This window comes from Pseudorasbora parva, chromosome 12, assembly GCF_024679245.1.
Source record: "Pseudorasbora parva isolate DD20220531a chromosome 12, ASM2467924v1, whole genome shotgun sequence".
In the NCBI taxonomy this organism is placed as follows: domain Eukaryota; kingdom Metazoa; phylum Chordata; class Actinopteri; order Cypriniformes; family Gobionidae; genus Pseudorasbora; species Pseudorasbora parva.
The window spans coordinates 1,773,893-1,792,500 of NC_090183.1; the positions used below are offsets into that span (position 1 = coordinate 1,773,893).

An 18,608-nucleotide genomic window follows, 5' to 3' on the forward strand; every position below is an offset into this window, starting at 1 on the left:
TATGGTCTAGTTTTGGGGCTTGTTATGGTCTAGTTTTGGGCTCGTTTTGGGGCTTGTTATGGGTTTGTTATGGGCTAGTTTTGGGCTTGTAATGGGCTAGTTTTGGGGCTTGTTATGGGCTAGTTTTGGGCTTGTAATGGTCTAGTTTTGGGCTTGTTATGGGGCTTGTTATGGGCTAGTTTTGGGCTTGTAATGGGCTAGTTTTGGGGCTTGTAATGGGCTAGTTTTGAGGCTTGTTATGGGCTAGTTTTGGGCTTGTAATGGGCTAGTTTTGGGCTTGTAATGGGCTAGTTTTGGGGCTTGTTATGGGCTAGTTTTGGGCTTGTAATGGGCTAGTTTTGGGGCTTGTTATGGGCTAGTTTTGGGGCTTGGTATGGTCTAGTTTTGGGCTCGTTTTGGGCTTGTTATGGTCTAGTTTTGGGCTCGTTTTGGGCTTGTTAATGGCTAGTTTTGGGCTTGTGATGGGCTTGTTTTTTTGTGAAAACCTGGCAACTCTGCTGTTGAGTCACGTTTTTCTGTACGTGCATTCACAAATTCAAGGCAGCAATTAAAAACTGTCAATATCACCAATCACCATACAATGCATTTGCTTGTTTTCATTTGAAGAATGACCTCACTGCTGACATGGTCTTATCGTTATAGCACTCCTTGCAAACGTGAGTTATTGCAGGCGCATATCACGTGATCATATCGGCAACGCAAATGGGCATAATTATTTCATATCGGTCGATGCCGATTTTTATATTTTAAGGGTTTATCGTCCGATTCCGATGTTGTGCTGATAATATCGTGCATCCCTATAATTTAGTGAAGACAAGCTTTTCATTTTATTTATAAGTCCGAGAAGAACGTTTTGGGTGCACCAGTCTTCAAGAGCAGAGTCTGAAGGTGAGTCTGCTAATCGTGCTCAGGAGCAAAAACTTTATCATGGCCGGTTCTGCACTTACTTTCTAACGTCCGTGGGACAATTTGAGGAGCTCCTCCAGAGATAGTAATGTTAGCAGCGCATCTGATGAGACTAACACACACTTCAGGAAACAATCGATCCGGAGCAGACGTTTCCAGTTGAGTCAAAATGTAAACATTTCAGTGCCACAGACGTACTGAGGGCAACACATTCACTTTATATAGTCGCGGACACAAACTTTAGAAGAAAAAAAAAACATTACACATCAAAAGGTTAAGTTATTGCTGTAGCCTTCAGTGGGCAAACACTGCTGCACAGCTTTAACTAGAACTACAGCTGTAATCTAAAAAGAGGTTAATGTTGATTAAATAGCTCGTGACATCAGCTGCACATTGTCACCTTTGTTTCCTTGTATGTGATTGGTTGAAGTCATTTCTGTCACAGCTAGAGTAAAAAAAAATAAAAAAATCGACATCCAAACGGAAAAAATAAATGTTGTTTTTTCATCCCAGCACATTTGCGTTTGGTGTGGAAGCTCTCATTACACAAACAGCTGATCAAAAAATAAAACCATCGCGCTAATTATTCGCGCGTCAAAATCAGCGTTCAGTGTGAAAGGACCTAAACTCATGAGTCATGACATACTTTAGTTGTGTTGCTCTGGGGAAAGAGCAGATGTTAGTCAGGAATAGGAGAGATGAGAGAATCAATGCAGAATCCAGAGTTACACACATACGGAGCCCACAGGAAAGACTGCAGGAAGAAGGGCGGCACAATTCATCAAAATAAACTTAATACATGCGCTGCGTGTTTCAGAGTGAAGCGCAGCACTGTGTTCATTTAAACACGTGCATAGGGCTGGGCGATATGGCCAGAAAATCATATCTCTGTATTTTTGGGTTGAATGGCGATATGTGGTATATATCCCAGTATTTTCAAAGTTTTTCTATTTGGTTATACCATTTTTTTTTTTAAATTTAATAATAATTGTATTTCACATCCTGCCCAGTGATGTTCTAAAAACAATGTTGATATTGAAGGCTATAAACAAATACAGTGAATGCAATGTAGGCTATACGATATATGAGCAAATTGGGGGTTTAAAATCTAAAAACAAAATTAACAATTTTGTATTTAAACTCACTAAACTAAAAATGAAAAAAAAATGAAAATAAAAACAAAAGCATATTAGCATTTTTTTATATATATTACCCCGTAATGTCACTTGCATAAAAATATACTTACTTGTAGGTTTATAATTCCACATATGGCACTTATTGTCCAACAAGTATTTTAGAAATATGTCTTTTCTAACAAATATACGGAAGCCCTGAACGGCCATGGATAATATTTTTTTTCTGTCTTGTTATGTCGTGATCACGAGTTAATTATCTTGTGATCTCAAGATAAAAGTTGTTTTGTCGTGATCACGAGTTCATATTTTCTAAGTTACACAACTGCGCCACGAGGTGGCAGTATAGAACCAATTAACTGATGGGGTGCGGTATAGCCTATCCACCTTGTGCTGTACTGGTCCAGATTGAACGCGTTGAAGACCTTTCGTGATCACTATAATTTGTGCAGTACTGTGTGCATTAGGCATTAATATAACTGAATGGTCTAATGTGATTAGTTTGCTATAATAGCGTTTGGTGCGTTACTAAACTTACTGTTAAACTCATTTTGATTTCACTATTCTATTTGCACCTTTTTGTGCATTAAAATGCCATTTTAATCAGCAGCCTAAATAACCGTTAGTTTGCCACATTGTGTCACTCAATGTATCGCCTAGATGTGATGTATAGCCCATGTAAAGATGCATAGCAGCCTAATTTAAATCAGTGATAATGTGCAATTAAAACGATTGTATTTTGTACGAGACTGTATTAACTGGATTAAACGTTTGTTTGTTTTTAGAAATATGGAGTAGGCTACTGCACCGCTTTTTAATGGAATAAAGGCTAGAAGGAAGGATACTAATAACAAACAAATTATGTAATGTTATTTCAAACGAATGAGGAAAATAAAATTGGCTGAATCGAAACTAAACGATTTTTAGAATAGAACAGAATAATCTGCCATCCTTCTGAAGGATCCTTCTCTTTTGATCATTTAAACATTTTAATTACACAAATAAAATGTTTATTAAGTGAAGCAAAGATTTTGCTGAAAGATCCAGCGCACGGTTTATTATCCATTGATCAGATGACCGTGAAAGTTGTGTTCGTTGCTACAGCAACCGTAGACTCTGGGTGCTGTGCAGTATTTCAGAATGAAACTCGTGATCACGAGAAAACAACTTTTGTTATCTCGAGATCACGAGAAAATTAACTCGTGATCACGACATAAGACAGAAAAAAAAAATATTATCCATGGCCGTTCAGGGCTTCCGTACAAATAAGAAATGTTGGAAAGTACGTTTAAACATGAAACTAAACCACCAGTAGATGGCAGCAGGTGAGTCTTAATGAGTGAGTCTTTAGCCCCTTTCACACTGCACGTCGGACCCGCAATATTCCCGGAACATTGCCGGGTCGCCTTCTGTGTGAAAGCAACCACGTCCCGGCATTGATTACCGAATTCGACCCAGGTCGGTGACCTAGTAACATTGAGGTATTCGACCCGGGACGAGCGCTGTGTGAACAAAAGCCGAAACTAATGCCGCAACGTGTACGTAGTTATCGTGCGACTCCTAGAGCTTGTTTTTTCAATAACACAACCCTGCAGTGCCAGAAGAGCTCGTCGGTGTTTTAAACGCAGAGTGTGTTCGTATACAAAAGAAACTCAAATTAAACAAGCAGAAATGTGCACAAACTGGACACAAGTCGAGACCACGGAGCTCTTTACTATCCGCGCTGAAGCGGAGATCGCTCGCCGTTATACGTCACATCCGGATGTCACGTGTCAACTCGACCCGGGACCGTTACGGGTTGTGTGTGAAAGCGCACATATTACGGTATTTCGCTGGCAGTGTGAATGGACCAAATCTAGCGTCCCGGGAACAAATGCCGGGTCACAATATCCGTGCATTTGCCGGAATCGCAGTGTGAAAGGGGCTATTGAGTCAATTAATCCAAACGATTCCTTCAAACGGCTGATTAATTCAAGAATGAGCCCGTTAATGAAAAGGTTCACACACTGAATCGTTCAGTTACACACACACAGTTGCTGTGTGACGCGTTATGGTTCTGATCTATTTTCGCTGCTGAAACAGAACAAAAACAGTCAATATTGCATCTAAAATGTAAGTGACTTATAATTCTTTGTTTATGGAGCTGTCATATGAAAGTGTCATTTTCAGTCGTGATGGTATTCAGGAAAACACACTCTTGGTTCACATTTTGAATGTTTAGCGCAGTTTCTCAGTGTGAGCGGCGCTCATGTGTTTTTTTTTTCTCCTCGAGATGGCGTGAGCGTCAACAGCGCCACCATCAGTTCATTACTATCATCCACTATCGTTCTCACTTACACTAATGAATGCATATCATTCTTGCATTTTGGTGATTCGCAGGTTATTTTTTGTTTTTGGCGTTTTAATCCGCTTGTCCGCCAGGCAAGTAAAATTCACTTTCACTTGCCCCTTCAAAAAATCCACTTGTCCCGGACAAGCGTTAATGTCGAGCCCTGATATTGATATATAAAATCATTTCTGGCCAAATTGTGCAGCCTTTTAAAGTAAGCACAACAAACTTTTTTGAATTGCATTATAAAATAATTTAAAAAACTTTTAAATTTTTTTTGCAAATTTGCTTTTTTTTCTCACAAATTGGGCAGCCCTAGAAGGAAGTTAGTGAAACACACACACAACTTCTATCAAACTGTCAAATTCACCACCGGTTCCTTAAAACACACTGTTAAACAGCTAAACATCACTCCACACCCTCTCTAAGGAAGTTAGCATTAGCGCTAATTATTCATTATAATCTAATAACGATGTCTAACAGGTTACAACCTCCTTTATCATGATGTTATAAGCCCACCACACACACACACACACACACACACACAGGTAAAACTAGTTATACAAAAACCTGTTCTTACATAAAATAAGATCAATGAAAAAATAAAAACAATTCTACTTGTGCGACTGTCCCTGATTAGAAAACAGGCGAAAGTCAGGAAGATTTCAACCCATGCGGTTTCTGCTTTAGAGAAACATGATCGGCTTACTTGCACAAACTAGCATCCGGAGCGGGTCAAACAGTGATGGTGGGTTAGTGAATGGGGAGGGAAAGTATCATTAGCTCAAATGTGAGTCACTGCACACAGAAGAGCTCAACACACACACACACACACACACACACACACACACAAACAAACACACACAAAGATACTCACCGACTCAAACTGCGCCTGGTCATCCTCAGGCAGATCACTCGTCTCATAGACGTCAGGCTCGTTGGAGGCCTGTGAGGAAATGATGACATTTAATGATGATGTCACTTTTTCAGTAATATAATGTCAAAGGCACATCAGACATACATTCCCGTGTGTGTGTGTGTGTGTGTGTGTGTGTGTGTGTGTGTGTGTGTGTGCTTGTTTTTGTGAAATATCAGGACACAAATGTGTATAATGACATGGGTAAGACATGTATTGCAAGGAGAGGGTGAATTTCAAAATGCTTATAAATCATACAGAATAAGATTTTTTTGAGAAAGTAAAAATGCAGAATGTTTCCTGTGATAGGTAGGTTTAGGGGCAGTGTGTGTGTGTGTGTGTGTGTGTGTGTGTGTGTGTGTGTGTGTGTGTGTGTGTGTGTGTGTTGGGTAGGTTTAGGGGCAGGGGCAGGCTAGGGGGATAGAAAATACAGTATAAAAACCATTACGCCTATGGAATGTCCCCACATTTCACAAAAACAAATGTGTTGCATAAAAATGCATAATGTGATGGGTAGGTTTAGGGGCAGTGTGTGTGTGTGTATATATATATATATATATATAATTCCAAACTTTTGAATGGTACTCACACACACACACAGTTCCTGGCGTATTAAATGTGTGTGTGTGTGTGTGTGTGTGTGTGTGTACCATTCAAAAGTTTGGCATAATATATATATATACACACACACACGTTTCTGAAAGAGATTCTTTCAGAAACACTAAAAAAGTAATTTTGCCAAACTTTTTACAGGTACATACACACACACATTTAATACGCCAGGAAGTGTCAGGAAAAAACGGAATATGGATGTGATTTTAAAACCTGCCATTAAAATCCATCTTAATTGAGCAACACTGTAAGTCTATGGTGGTCATGTAAACAACACAGACTGACATAAACATAATAAACGACTGCAATAACATGATATTAAAATATTGACATTATAACACACCAATCTAACATCTAGCCAACGCCCTTAACAAACATATATTTCTTACAATCCTACCAGCGAAATAAAGGTGTGTAACAGCCCCTTTACACAACACACAAGCAACAGAGCTGGGGAAAAAAAGTAATTTAAGCGATATTTATAAGTTCTGCCTGTTATGTTTAACAGCGTCAGTCACAAACATGAGCTAACATACCTTAAACAACCTAAAAATTCAAGAATGTCAAATAACTCCATTATTTGTGCGTCTTAAATTTACTTGGGACACTTAATTAGTCTGTAAATGTGAATTTATATATTGAATGTTTCGCTTTGAATCGCCTCAGACCGCTAGCCTCGGCTAATGCTAATACGCCGCACTGTTATTGTTGATTATAAACTGAATTAATCACTTACGATGCCGGGCAGGTTGGCATACTTCGGGTCGGCCATTGCAGTAGCTTTTGGAAACGCAGTTTAATGTGAATTTATATGCGGTTAGTGTTTCTTTACTGCTGTTTGAAAGGAGAAATAAACGGCTGAAAGAGACCGATGATGACGCGCGAGCTCACACACACACACACACGCAGGCCACAATGACAGCTATGATGTCACACCATAGACCGTGAAAACCTCGCGCAGTATCGCGAGACTTAGAGGATAAAGCTCCAAGTTCTTGGCATTGAAAAAATAAAATAATAATAATTATAAGTTTTATTTATAATGCGCTTTTCTACTACCCAAAGAAAAAATAAAACACAAAAAAAAAAAAAAAATAATGAAGTACAAATTAATTATAAAAATAACCATTACAGTACAACACAATATACACTTAAAATTTTAAAATTAGACAATTTTAAAAAGATGAGTTTTTAACAGCTTTATAAAACTATCTAATGTAGGAGCATATATATATATATAGTAAATAGTATTGTAAAAAATTTGAAGCTTTTAAAGATAATGCAGACTTTTCTTCCCTTCATCTAAAAAAATGCTTGGGAAGAAGACTTAGGGATTCAGGTTTCTGAGACTGATTGGGACAAATGTCTTTTATCTGTTTACTCTTGTTCTATAAATTCAAGACATCAACTTATTCAGTACAAGGTATTACACAGACTTCACTATTCTAAAACAAAGCTTAGCAAATTCTATTCTTCGGTCTCCTCTATATGTGATAAGTAAGGCTGCCGAGGGTACCCTGGCACATCTTTTTTGGGGTTGTGCACAAATTCAGAGTTTTTGGCTAGAAATGTTCCAGTTTTTTGCTATGGTCTATAACTGTGTTTTGCTTCCTGACCCAATGATAGCAATTCTTGGTTGGTCAGACTCACTGGAGTCTCTAAGTCCAAAGGTACGGTTACCTGTTCAATATGGTATGATTAGAGCTAAGAAAGTTATCTTGCTTTTCTGGAAGAAAAACACTAGCCCTCTCATTTCTGACTGGTTAGCCGGACTAACTTCAACATTACATCTGGAAAGAATAAGATACTCGATTTCCAGGAAAGCAGCAAAATTTGACCAAATGTGGGAACCAGTTTTTACTTTTTTGTCACGTCAGAAGGACTAATTATTTATTTACTCTTTTAAAATCTGTAATAATCACTTTCTGCAATTGATTTATACTTGTAGCACAGGTTTGCTATGTATATTGTCTCCTCTTTTTTGTTTCTTTCTTTTTCTCATATTGCACAGATTTGTGTTAAATGAAGGGTCATGTTGTCTGTAATTGTCTGTTTTTGTTGTCTGAAAACCATAATAAATATAATAGACTAAAAAATTAGAAAATGTTTTATTGTCACCAAGTCACCTTCATTTATAGCGTGGGTCCCCAGGAAGATTATTTACAAAAAAAAATCCTTAGTGGCAGTGGTGATAGTCCTGCCATATTTGAAACGAGGGGACGGCTTTGTAGCCTTTGCTAAATTAAATATACACAATACTAGATAATGATCTGATATGTCATCACTCTGCTGCAGAATTACAATGGCATCAACTTTTATTCCATGTGACATTATTAGGTCTAAAGTATGATTACGACAATGAGTTGGTCCTGACGTGTTGCCTATCTCCAGTAGAGCCAATCCCAATGTGTCTTTTACATTTTCTACATGGACATTAAAATCACCAACAATTAGTACTTTATCTGCAGCCAGTACTAACTCTGATAGAAAACCAGCAAATTCTTTGATAAAGTCTGTATTGTGCCCTAGTGGTCTGTATACAGTAGCCAACACAAATGTCAAACGGGATTTATCCTTTACACTACACAGCGTTACATAAAGCAACCAAACTTCAAAATAATTATATTTGAGATCTAGACTTCTGAGTAATACTGAATATATTATTATAAATTACAGCAACACCTCCCCCTTTACCTTTAGACGCTGCTCGTGTTTATAACAATAATCTTGAGGGGTGGACTCATTTAAAGCAACACTCCACTGTTTTTAGAAACTGGGCTTATTCAACTTTTTTTCCTAGATTTAGATATGTGGGCGAATGCATTTTTGTCTCAGTGCATGCTTTGTTTTAGTTTGGGAGGGTCGTCACTAGCTTAGCTTAGCATAATAAATGGAATCCTATGTTGCCAGATAGCATGTCCCGAGTAAAAGTGATCAAAAACAAAAAAAAACCTCCTAATTACTTCTTGTGGTCTGTGTATTCACAACGAGTACAAATATTGATGCAGATTAAGGCTAGGCGATTTCCTAGGCAGATATTGACTTGGGACTATATTATGGCAAAGCACTGCTACTTGGGCGCAGTAAGTTAACAATAAGTGATTTTAAGGGAGAGGATTGAGCGATTCATTTGAATGATGTTTTTTATTTGTTGAACATATATTATATTTTTACCCTTAAATGGGTTTAAGGGTTTTTTGTATTTACTAATTTGAGGAACAGTCTCTATGTGATAATATCTAGGTGTGGGAGTCTTTATGTGATATTAGGCTTGTTTGAGATGAGCAAAATCTGCGCAGAACCGATCACCGGTGATCAGCGCGAGATGAACAGGTCAGATCTGCCCCAAGAGATTTTCTGATTGAACCCTATGTTATTCTGCAGACACCACTTAGACAAACAACCATTGAGTGATGATGGTTGTAATATTTATTATTTAATTTATTATTTATTATCATGTTATATTTATTTCTGGAATATATATATAGGCCAAAAGTTTGGACACATTACTATTTGTAATGTTTTTGAAAGAAGTTTCTTCTGCTCATCAAGCCTGCATTTATTTGATCAAAAATACACAATATTTTTAATATTGTGATATATTATTACAACTTAAAATATTTGGTTTTCAATTTATTCTACTTTAAATGATGATGTATTTCTGTGATCAGAGCTGAATGTTCAGGATGGTTCGTCCAGTCTTCAGTGATCATGATCCTTCAGAAATCATTCTCAGATGAGGATTCATTAGGAGTGTTGGAAACAGTTCTGCTGATTAATAAAGCTGAGGAATAAAAGGTTCAAAAGAACTGCATTTTATGCATATAATGCAAACATATTTTCAAATAATTTAAATCTCCTTTACTATAATTTTTTATCAATTTAATACATCCTTGCTGAATAAATTTTTTGATTTATTTCAAAAAAAGAAAGAAAAAAAATGACTGACCCCAAATGACTGATTTCTAAAACATTTGCTTTTTTTGTATACATATTTCATTTTTTTAATTTACTTTTTATTTATCAAAGTATTATAAAGAAGTATTACAGGTTATGAAAAAATATTAAGCAGCAAAACTGTTTCCAACTTTGAAAATGAATCCTCATCTGAGAATGATTTCTGAAGGATCATGATCACTGAAGACTGGAGGAATGATCCTGAAAATTCAGCTTTGCATCACAGAAATAAATGATCCTTTAAAGTATAATAAATTGAAAAACAATTATTTTAAATTATAATAATATATCACAATATTATTATTTTTTCTGTATTTTTGATCAAATAAATGCAGGCTTGATGAGCAGAAGAAACTTCTTTCAAAAACATTACAAATAGTAATGTGTCCAAACTTTTGGCCTGTACTGTATATGTGTGTGTGTGTGTGTGTGTGTGTGTGTGTGTGTGTGTGTGTGTGTGTGTGTGTGTGTGTGTGTGTGTGTGTGTGTGTGTGTGTGTGTGTGTGTGTGTGTGTGTGTGTGTGTGTGTGTGTGTGTGTGTGTGTGTGTGTGTGTGTGTGTGTGTGTGTGTGTGTGCAAAACACCAATAAAGTCTCATTTCAGGACCATTAAATGAAAATAATTATTGTAAAAGATTTATTATTTGAAAGTATTTATTTAATTAGGCCTATATTTTATTAATTTTATTGCATTATTGTATATTGTATATATATGTGTGTTAAGTATTTATTTATGGAATTATATATATTGTCTTTTTGCAAAAAAGGTGTAAATTATATATATATATATATATTATATATATATATATATATATATATATATATATATATATATATATATATATATATATATATATATATATATATATATATATCAGGGTTTCTAAATTGTTTCTAAATAAGTCTTTATTAGTCTTCTTTGTGCTCTCTCTGAAAGTAGTTTTGGGCTAAAATGTGTTGACAGCACATGCCCCGCCCCCTGTCAAATACTGACCAATCAGAGAGGCGCGGTGCCACGCGCGTGTGTCTCCGTATCCCTGCAGCATCACATCTGCAGCACTTATTACACTCACACAACACATCCTCGAGAGAGAGAGAGAGAGAGAGAGAGAGAGAGAGAGAGAGAGAGAGAGAGAGATTCACACTCGGGTCTGAAGCTTCATCGACAGGTTCTGTTTGTTTTGATGCGCATCTGCGACAGAGCAGCTCGTTCACTGCGCGCGCACCCACTCATCCATCGGATTATTGATCCAGCTATTGATCTACAGAGGAGTGTGTGCATTAGATCTGAAGAAGCAGAGCATCCCTGCATCCGTAGGAGGCTTTAGTGCAGCATCAGAATGGCTGATAATAGCAGCGCAGAATGCAATATCAGGGTGTTGTGTCGCTTCAGACCCCTCAATCAGTCCGAAATCATCCGAGGGGACAAATACATCCCCACATTTCAAGGAGACGACACGGTCATCATTGGGGTAAGTTCGTGCAAGTTCTCCTCTTGACTGCAGATTTTATAAATAGCAGGTTGTTTATCAGAGCATTGACGCAGATGGAGCACAGTCCAGATTCATTTTCAAAGTTTAATTTTCACACTCCTCAGATGGTGATGTTAATTTTTAATGAAATGCTGGCTAGTGCATCTGGTTCATTCAGATCTGTGTCGTTTGCTCATATTTATGCATGCATTTATAATATACCTAAACAACTATAAAGTGAAGTGAATATCACTGATGATCTCTTGATCACGGCTCCTGTTAGTGGGTGGGATATATTAGGCAGCAAGTGAACATTTAGTCCTCAGAGTTGATGTGTGTGAAGCAGGAGAAATGGGCAAGCGTAAGGATTTGAGCGAGTTTGGCCAGATTGTGACGGCTAGACGACTGGGTCAGAGCATCTCCAGAACTGCAGCTCTTGTGGGCTGTTCCCGGTCTGCAGTGGTCAGTATCTATCAAAAGTGCTCCAAGGAAGGACCAGTGGAGAACCGGCCACAGGGTCATGGGCGGCCAAGGCTCATTGATGCACGTGGGGAGCGAAGGCTGGCCCGTGGGGTCCGATCAAACAGACGAGCTACTGGAGCTCAAACTGCTCCAGAAGTTAATGCTGGTTCTGATAGAAAGCTGTCAGAATACACAGAGCAGCTCAGTTTGAGGCGTATGGGGCGGCATAGTGATGTGTGATGCTTTGGCCAATGTTCTGCTGGGAAACCTTGGGTCCTCCATCCATGTGGATGTTACTTTGACACGCTCCACCTACCTAAGCATTGCTGAGACCATGTTCAGCCTTTGATGGAAACGGTATTCTGGGGGCTGTGGCTCTTCCAGCAGGATAATGCTCCTGACACAAAGCACAAATGCTTCAGGAATGGTTTGAGGAGCACAACAACCAGTTTGAGGCGTCGACTCGGCCTCCAGATTCCCCAGATCTCAATCCAATCGAGCATCTGTGGGATGTGCCGAACAAACAAGTCCGATCTACCTCACAACCTAGAGGACTTTAAGGATCTGCAGCTAACATCTTGGTGCCAGATACCACAGCAGACCTTCAGGGGTCGAGTGGAGTCCACGCCTCGACGGGTCAGCAAAAGGAGGACCAACACAATATTAGGAAGGTGGTCATAATGTTACACCTGATCAGTGTATATACACACATCCACCCATTTCACCGCTGATAAAATCCATCTGCAAGAGCCATGATGGAAAGACGCTCTGAAATAAAGTTGTTTTTATGAGCTGTAATTATGACTCATGGTTTGACAGAAAACTGTATGTGGGTGAGTTGCACCAGTGAGGATTAAGATGTAACTATCGAGGTTTATCTACAAATCTACAGCAGTGTCTTGATCAGCTTCTGCAAACCTCCGGCTTTAGCTCGACGCTAAACTCGTATCATTAATCCTGTTGTACCAGAACTTATGCCTTCACGTGCAATCAGAAGTTTCCTTCTTCCCACTCCAGAAGTCGTGATTATGAGCTTGTTGTGTTCAGGTGCTTGTTCTCTGAAAGAATAAAGGACGCCAGGTTCATACTTTTGTGCGTCTTGGGAAAATGTTATTTTGACTCGATAACCATTTCAGTCATTTCCCGGTTCTAGAATATCATAGAATCACAGCAGCACAACACGAAAGCCTATCGTTTATAATCACATTCACAATAAAGGCATCATGTAGACAAGATAAGGCTTCTTAATAGCCTAAAATGGTAATCGTTTTCAGCCATACATGATCTTGTATGGCTACTTTCACCACACTATCTATTCTAGATAGTCAGCTTGCTCACTATTCTGTGATGATGGTCAACTACAAGCGATTTTCGATGTGTTTAAAATACACAATATGCTTCAAATGATTATTAATTTATGTAAATATGTACTTATTTAACGACAAGACAAGATAATGAAATTGTTATTGAAAAAAACCCTGAATAAAACTCCTGCCACAGCAGAAATGCGTCTCCCATCCGCCATTTTTAACGGTTATGCCACGCCCATCTCGGGAACTTGGGTATCAAAATTATTTCCGAACTTCCCAGTGGGAAACACGACATAAGAGCGCGTTCATGTGCAATTTTTACCTCAGAAACTCGTATTTACGATAATCCCGATAGCACGAGAAGGCAGCATTAGACTTAGCTTTAATTCTAGACCTAAATCAGTTAAGTGGCTCCAAACTGTAAATTGAATCATTACTGGTGCTAAAATGGCCAGAACTAGAGGAGGGTAGCTGAAATCCTCTGAAGGTTAAGCACAGTGAAGCTCCTCTGGGAGAGAACGCTCTCACACACACATTGATCTTCTAGGCAGAAATATAGGAACACCGTTAACCGGCTCCCGGAGCTGCAACAGCACACACACACACCAGCATCTAAAGCTCTGATTAAAGATAGTGTGGCAAACAATACATATAGTGCCAGTGTGTGTGTGTGTGTGTGTGTGTGTGTGTGTGTGTGTGTGTGTGCTTGTTTTTGTGACATATCAGGACAAAAATGTGTATAATAACATGTGTATGACACAGGTATTACAGAAAATGGTGACATATCAGGACATTACCCCATGTCCCCACTTTTCAAAATGCTTATAAATCACACAGGAGGAGTTTTTTTGAAAAAGTAAAAATGCAGAATGTTTCTTGTGATGGGTAGGTTTAGGGGTAGGGGCAGTGTAAGGGGATAGACAATACGGTTTGTACAGTATAAAACACATTACGCCTATGGAATGTCCCCACAATTCACAAAAACAAACATGTGTGTTTGAGTGAGTGTGTACGTACTTGTTTAGATTACACTGTGGGGAGCAAATGTCCCCACTATGAAATATAAACCTGAGATCAGCAGTCAGCCGTCCTCGCAATGTAAATGGATTCATAAACATACTAAATTATGTTTTTGTGAAAATGTAAAAAAGCAGAATGTTTCCTGTGATGGGTAGGTTTAGGGACAGGGGCAGTGTGTGTGTGTGTGTGTGTGTGTGTGTGTTTGTGTGTGATGGGTATAGGTTTAGGGACAGGGGCAGTGTGTGTGTGTGTGTGTGTGTGTGTGTGTGTGTGTGTGTGTGTGTGTGTGTGTGTGTGTGTGTGTGTGTGTGTGTGTGTGTGTGTGTGTGTGTGTGTGTGTGTGATGGGTAGGGGCAGTGTAGGGGGATAGAATGTACAGTTTGTACAGTCCCCACTAGTCACAAAAACCTAATGCGTGTGTGTGTGTGTGTGTTTGTGTGTGTGTGTGTGTGTGTGTGTGTGTTTGTGTGTGTGTGTGTGTGTGTGTGTGTGTAGGTCCGTGCACAGACCTTTTGAGGAGCATGTAGTGAAAATGAAAAAGGGCAACTGCATGTTTGTTCACCTACCACAAAAATGTCATTATTAAACACACGTTAGAGATTATATTTCCACTTTTTTAACATTTTAAAAAAGCAGAGTTATGAGGTTTACTGACAGTTTGTGGGTCCAACAAGATTGAGTCACAAGCTCTTTTTAATACTTTTCATTGACTAAATATTTGTAAAACAGACAGACAGACGTTAAGGGTGACCAATAGCACTGATTTATAGAAGATGAAAAAAAACACCACCACACCAGTGTAAGGGCAAAAAGGGCATGTGCTCTGCACAGGTTGAGCCCTACCTGTGCACGTGGCTGTGTATAAGTGTGTGTGTGTGTGTGTGTGTGTGTGTGTGTGTGTGTGTGTGTGTGTGTGTGTGTGTGTGTGTGTGTGTGTGTGTGTGTGTGTGTGTTTGTAAAAGAAATTAACTTGATTTCAGTCTTTAGTTAATTAATCATCCAATATATCGTGACCGAGCGCTGACACAGACACTAAAGTCTTCAAGGACGGGCAGTTTTTTCATTAGTAAAGCATTGAGATAAATGAGCGCCGCTGAACTCCCGAGTGTCATTTGTGTTTATATTACTTTTGCTTTCCGCCGGCACATCCTGACATGCATCAGAAGTCTGAGGAATGAGGCTGTCGGCTTTGATTATGGTTGTGTCCACAGCCTTTAAAAGCCTGACCTGAAAGAGACAGTGTGTCATGTTTTGTTTGTCTGGCCTGTGGTCAGGAGGGATCGATGCCGTACGGTAGAGATGTGTGTGTGCGCGCTGATGTTAGAAAAAACCTGGTTTTTCACTGTCACTGTCAAAACATCAAAAAGTGTTTTGGGTAGACAACCAGATCAAGTAGGACCCTTAAAGGACAACTCCGGTGAGAAATGACCCTAGGAGTAATTTACACATTGTTACCGAGTAGATCGTTCTCTGGGATGCGTTTTCATGAAAATCGAATGTAAAGAGTTTTCTCTCTAAACACAGATTAGCTTATAACGCTTGTCTATGGGGCATAGAATACGTGAAATTAAATGGCTAGTTAATACCACTAACAAGGCTCAAAATAGCCTCACACTAACACGGCAGCATGATGAGGGTCCCTACACGCAAACCAGTGGCGATTTCTTTAAGACTGCAAGGGAAGCTCGGCTTCCCTTATAATGTCACAAAATCAATGGTCAAATATGTACTACTATATTAACACTGTATTGACTGAAAATGCGTTAGAAAACGTTCATCTCAAAGACGAGTTCGTTCAGAATCAGTTACAGCAGGTCGGCTGACTCGATTTCCTTCTCATACATTCCCGCAGCGTCACAGTGCATTTCCCTATTGAAGCCCAGCGTCCGTTGACTTCAATGGGGCTGCTTTGAACGGTTTTTTTCAGCGCTTCGAAACTAGACGGTCATTGGATAAACGCTGCGATTATGTCCCGCCCACGGACGCTCAGCGTCTCTGGGAGTGAATGGGGAGTGGGCTGGCCCGGGCTCCAAGCTTCTGCGTGATGATTGGAGGGTCTGCATCTCCTTTTTGACTGACAGCGATTCTGTACTATAAGGAATCACTGAAGCTATTCGCGCTCAGTCCCATCGCGGATTTCTCAAGTTCAGTCGAAATAAAAACTGCTGCAACCTATTTCTTTGATATTTGCTTGGCGAAATTGCTTGATTTTCATCATACATTTCACACAATTATACACCACATTCCTTGTTTCAGTTTTACAGAGTTTAATATTTTTTTTTAGATCGTTCATTCATTCACAGGGTAAAAGACCATTTTCTTGAAAAGGAACGTAGGGCAGAATTTACTTTTAAATAAATAAGACAACTGGCCGAAAATGAGCTTCCCCTCTCTGACAGACCAGTAGCCGCCACTGATGCAAACCGCAGCATTGAGAACTTTGTAAGAGTAAAACAGTTTAATAAGAAGATACTTTATAAAGACAGTGCATTACGCGTTTACAGACGGCAGCCATCTTGGAAAACAGTCTCGACGAGTTGAGCCACGAGCGCTGTGCTAAGTGAGCTGGTCGATAGGAATTAAGTTTGTGAAATCTAATTACATGGTGTAAGGCCGCCCAGATCGTCCCAATGAAGGCTAACGATCGGCGGGTGAAGGTCGCTGCGCGTTCGTCTTTTCAGCGGGGAAAAGGGGATTTTATTCCAATTCCTCGTTAATCTGACTCCATTTAATCATAATTTAGAATTTGGGTTAGAATGCCAATTGGTTATTTGGTCATTCTTTAATAGTTGAACTACACATTTAATTATTCCGTTTAAACCTTTGTTGTAATTATGTCCGTTCATAACCTGAATAATTCCAGAGCAAGTCAGAATCGATCAAAGTATAACAATTTATTAATAATCAGGTAAATGTATAAAGCCAATTACATAATCAATTCAAAGGTATACTTCACATCAAATACTCTAAAGTAAAGAATGAGATGTATACCGGACTTATCAAGGTTACATAATGCTGCATGGGTTAAAACGTCCAGCATTACGGGCTGACCTGAGTACAGTATCGAGCCCTGAGCTCTTTGCAACATTTCCTTAAATACCCAGAACCAGATCCATACCCATCACAATAGGAATTTGCATTGATCAAGTTCTATAGACTTGATTAGAAGAGAGGCCAAATGGCTGAAAGCCACACCCACCAAACTAATACAAGATATCTTTAAACTCTTAAAACATTGATTATCTTTTGGTTAACTTCTGTGGAGTTGAGATATTTGTACCAGTCGCACTGAAACATTTCAAATGATATCAAACACATATAATACTGTATCGTGTGGATTGACATTGTAATATAGAGATTCTGTGTGTATTTTCAGGTGATCTCAGCATGAGACAGGGAAGGAATTGGGGGAGACGGGGTATATAGGGAAAGATGTAGATTAGCTGATACTGAGGTGAGACTTGCGTCTCCAGTGCTGTGTGAGGGACAGTTCAGATGTTAATTTCCTTTATTTTCTCAGAGAGTCCTTGTTCTTCATTCAGACATTTCGGCATATACTAGTTTTTTCAGTCTTACAATGGAAATGCATGAATTATATCTGTTTATTAAAACGGGTGGTTATATGGTTGACTAACTACAAGGGAAGAAAGAGTCCCATATGATATTTGAGTCACAGTTCATCACTTAGCACAGCGTTCGTGCCTCGACTCGTTGAGACTGTTTTCCAAGATGGCTGCTGTCTGTATACGTGTAAAGTACTGTGTTTATAAAGTATCTTCTTATTAAACTGTTTGTACTCTTACAAAGTTCTCAATGCTGCGGTTTGCATGTAGGGACCCTCATTATGCTGCCGTGTTAGTGTGAGGATATTTTGAGCTGTTAGTGGTATTAACTAGCGGTTTAATTTCACTTACCCTTTGCCCCATAGACAAGCGTTATAAGCTAATCTGCTTTTAGAGATAAAACTCTTTACATTCGATTTTCATGAAAACACATCCCAGAGAATGATCTCGGTAACCATTTTTACAGGCATAAAAGATCAAAAACACTTTAATTTCCTCACAATATCCACTGCAGCATCCGCTCATCTCTCTCATTGTCTGAAACGGTTTAATCAAAGATTCTGTCTCTCTAAACCCCGCCTCTCTGAGAGCTGCTCTGCTGTGATTGGTCAAAAATCAAACGCTCATTATCATATCTCAAACTCAGCTCTTGAGACGAACAGTAACGATGGCGTGGGTTAAATAATTTTTTTTGACTGGGACAAAAGCAGTAATTTAGATGTTTTCACAATTTTTCACAGTGCAGTAAATAAAACATCTGACCAAATTCCAGATTTGTTTTGTTTTAAACTCTTTTTAATTATTTTCCCTTTTGAAAATGCCTCACTGAATAATTAATTAAACCTCAAATGCTCCAATATGAAGAGTCTAAAGCCAAAAAGATGGATGGAAGCAAGGAAGGATTGATAGATGGATGGATTGATGGATAA

General features: G+C 38.8%; 2 protein-coding genes across 2 annotated transcripts in view; one reads left to right on the forward strand and one right to left on the reverse strand.

Annotated features, from left to right (window-relative positions):
* Positions 1-6,819, reverse strand: part of dctn2 (dynactin 2 (p50)) — a 39,793-nt gene extending 32,974 nt beyond the window's left edge. Inside the window, exons 1-2 of the mRNA XM_067458720.1 lie at positions 6,633-6,819; positions 5,246-5,314 (exon numbers count right to left, since the gene is read on the reverse strand). Coding sequence (XP_067314821.1) covers positions 5,246-5,314; positions 6,633-6,668 — 105 coding nt within the window. The 5' untranslated portion in view covers positions 6,669-6,819. The remainder of the gene's footprint in view (positions 1-5,245; positions 5,315-6,632) is intronic.
* A 4,135-nt stretch (positions 6,820-10,954) lies between these two features.
* kif5ab (kinesin family member 5A, b) overlaps positions 10,955-18,608 on the forward strand; it is a 52,637-nt gene continuing 44,983 nt past the window's right edge. Inside the window, exon 1 of the mRNA XM_067458725.1 lies at positions 10,955-11,324. Within this exon, the coding sequence (XP_067314826.1) occupies positions 11,193-11,324 (132 nt within the window). The 5' untranslated portion in view covers positions 10,955-11,192. The remainder of the gene's footprint in view (positions 11,325-18,608) is intronic.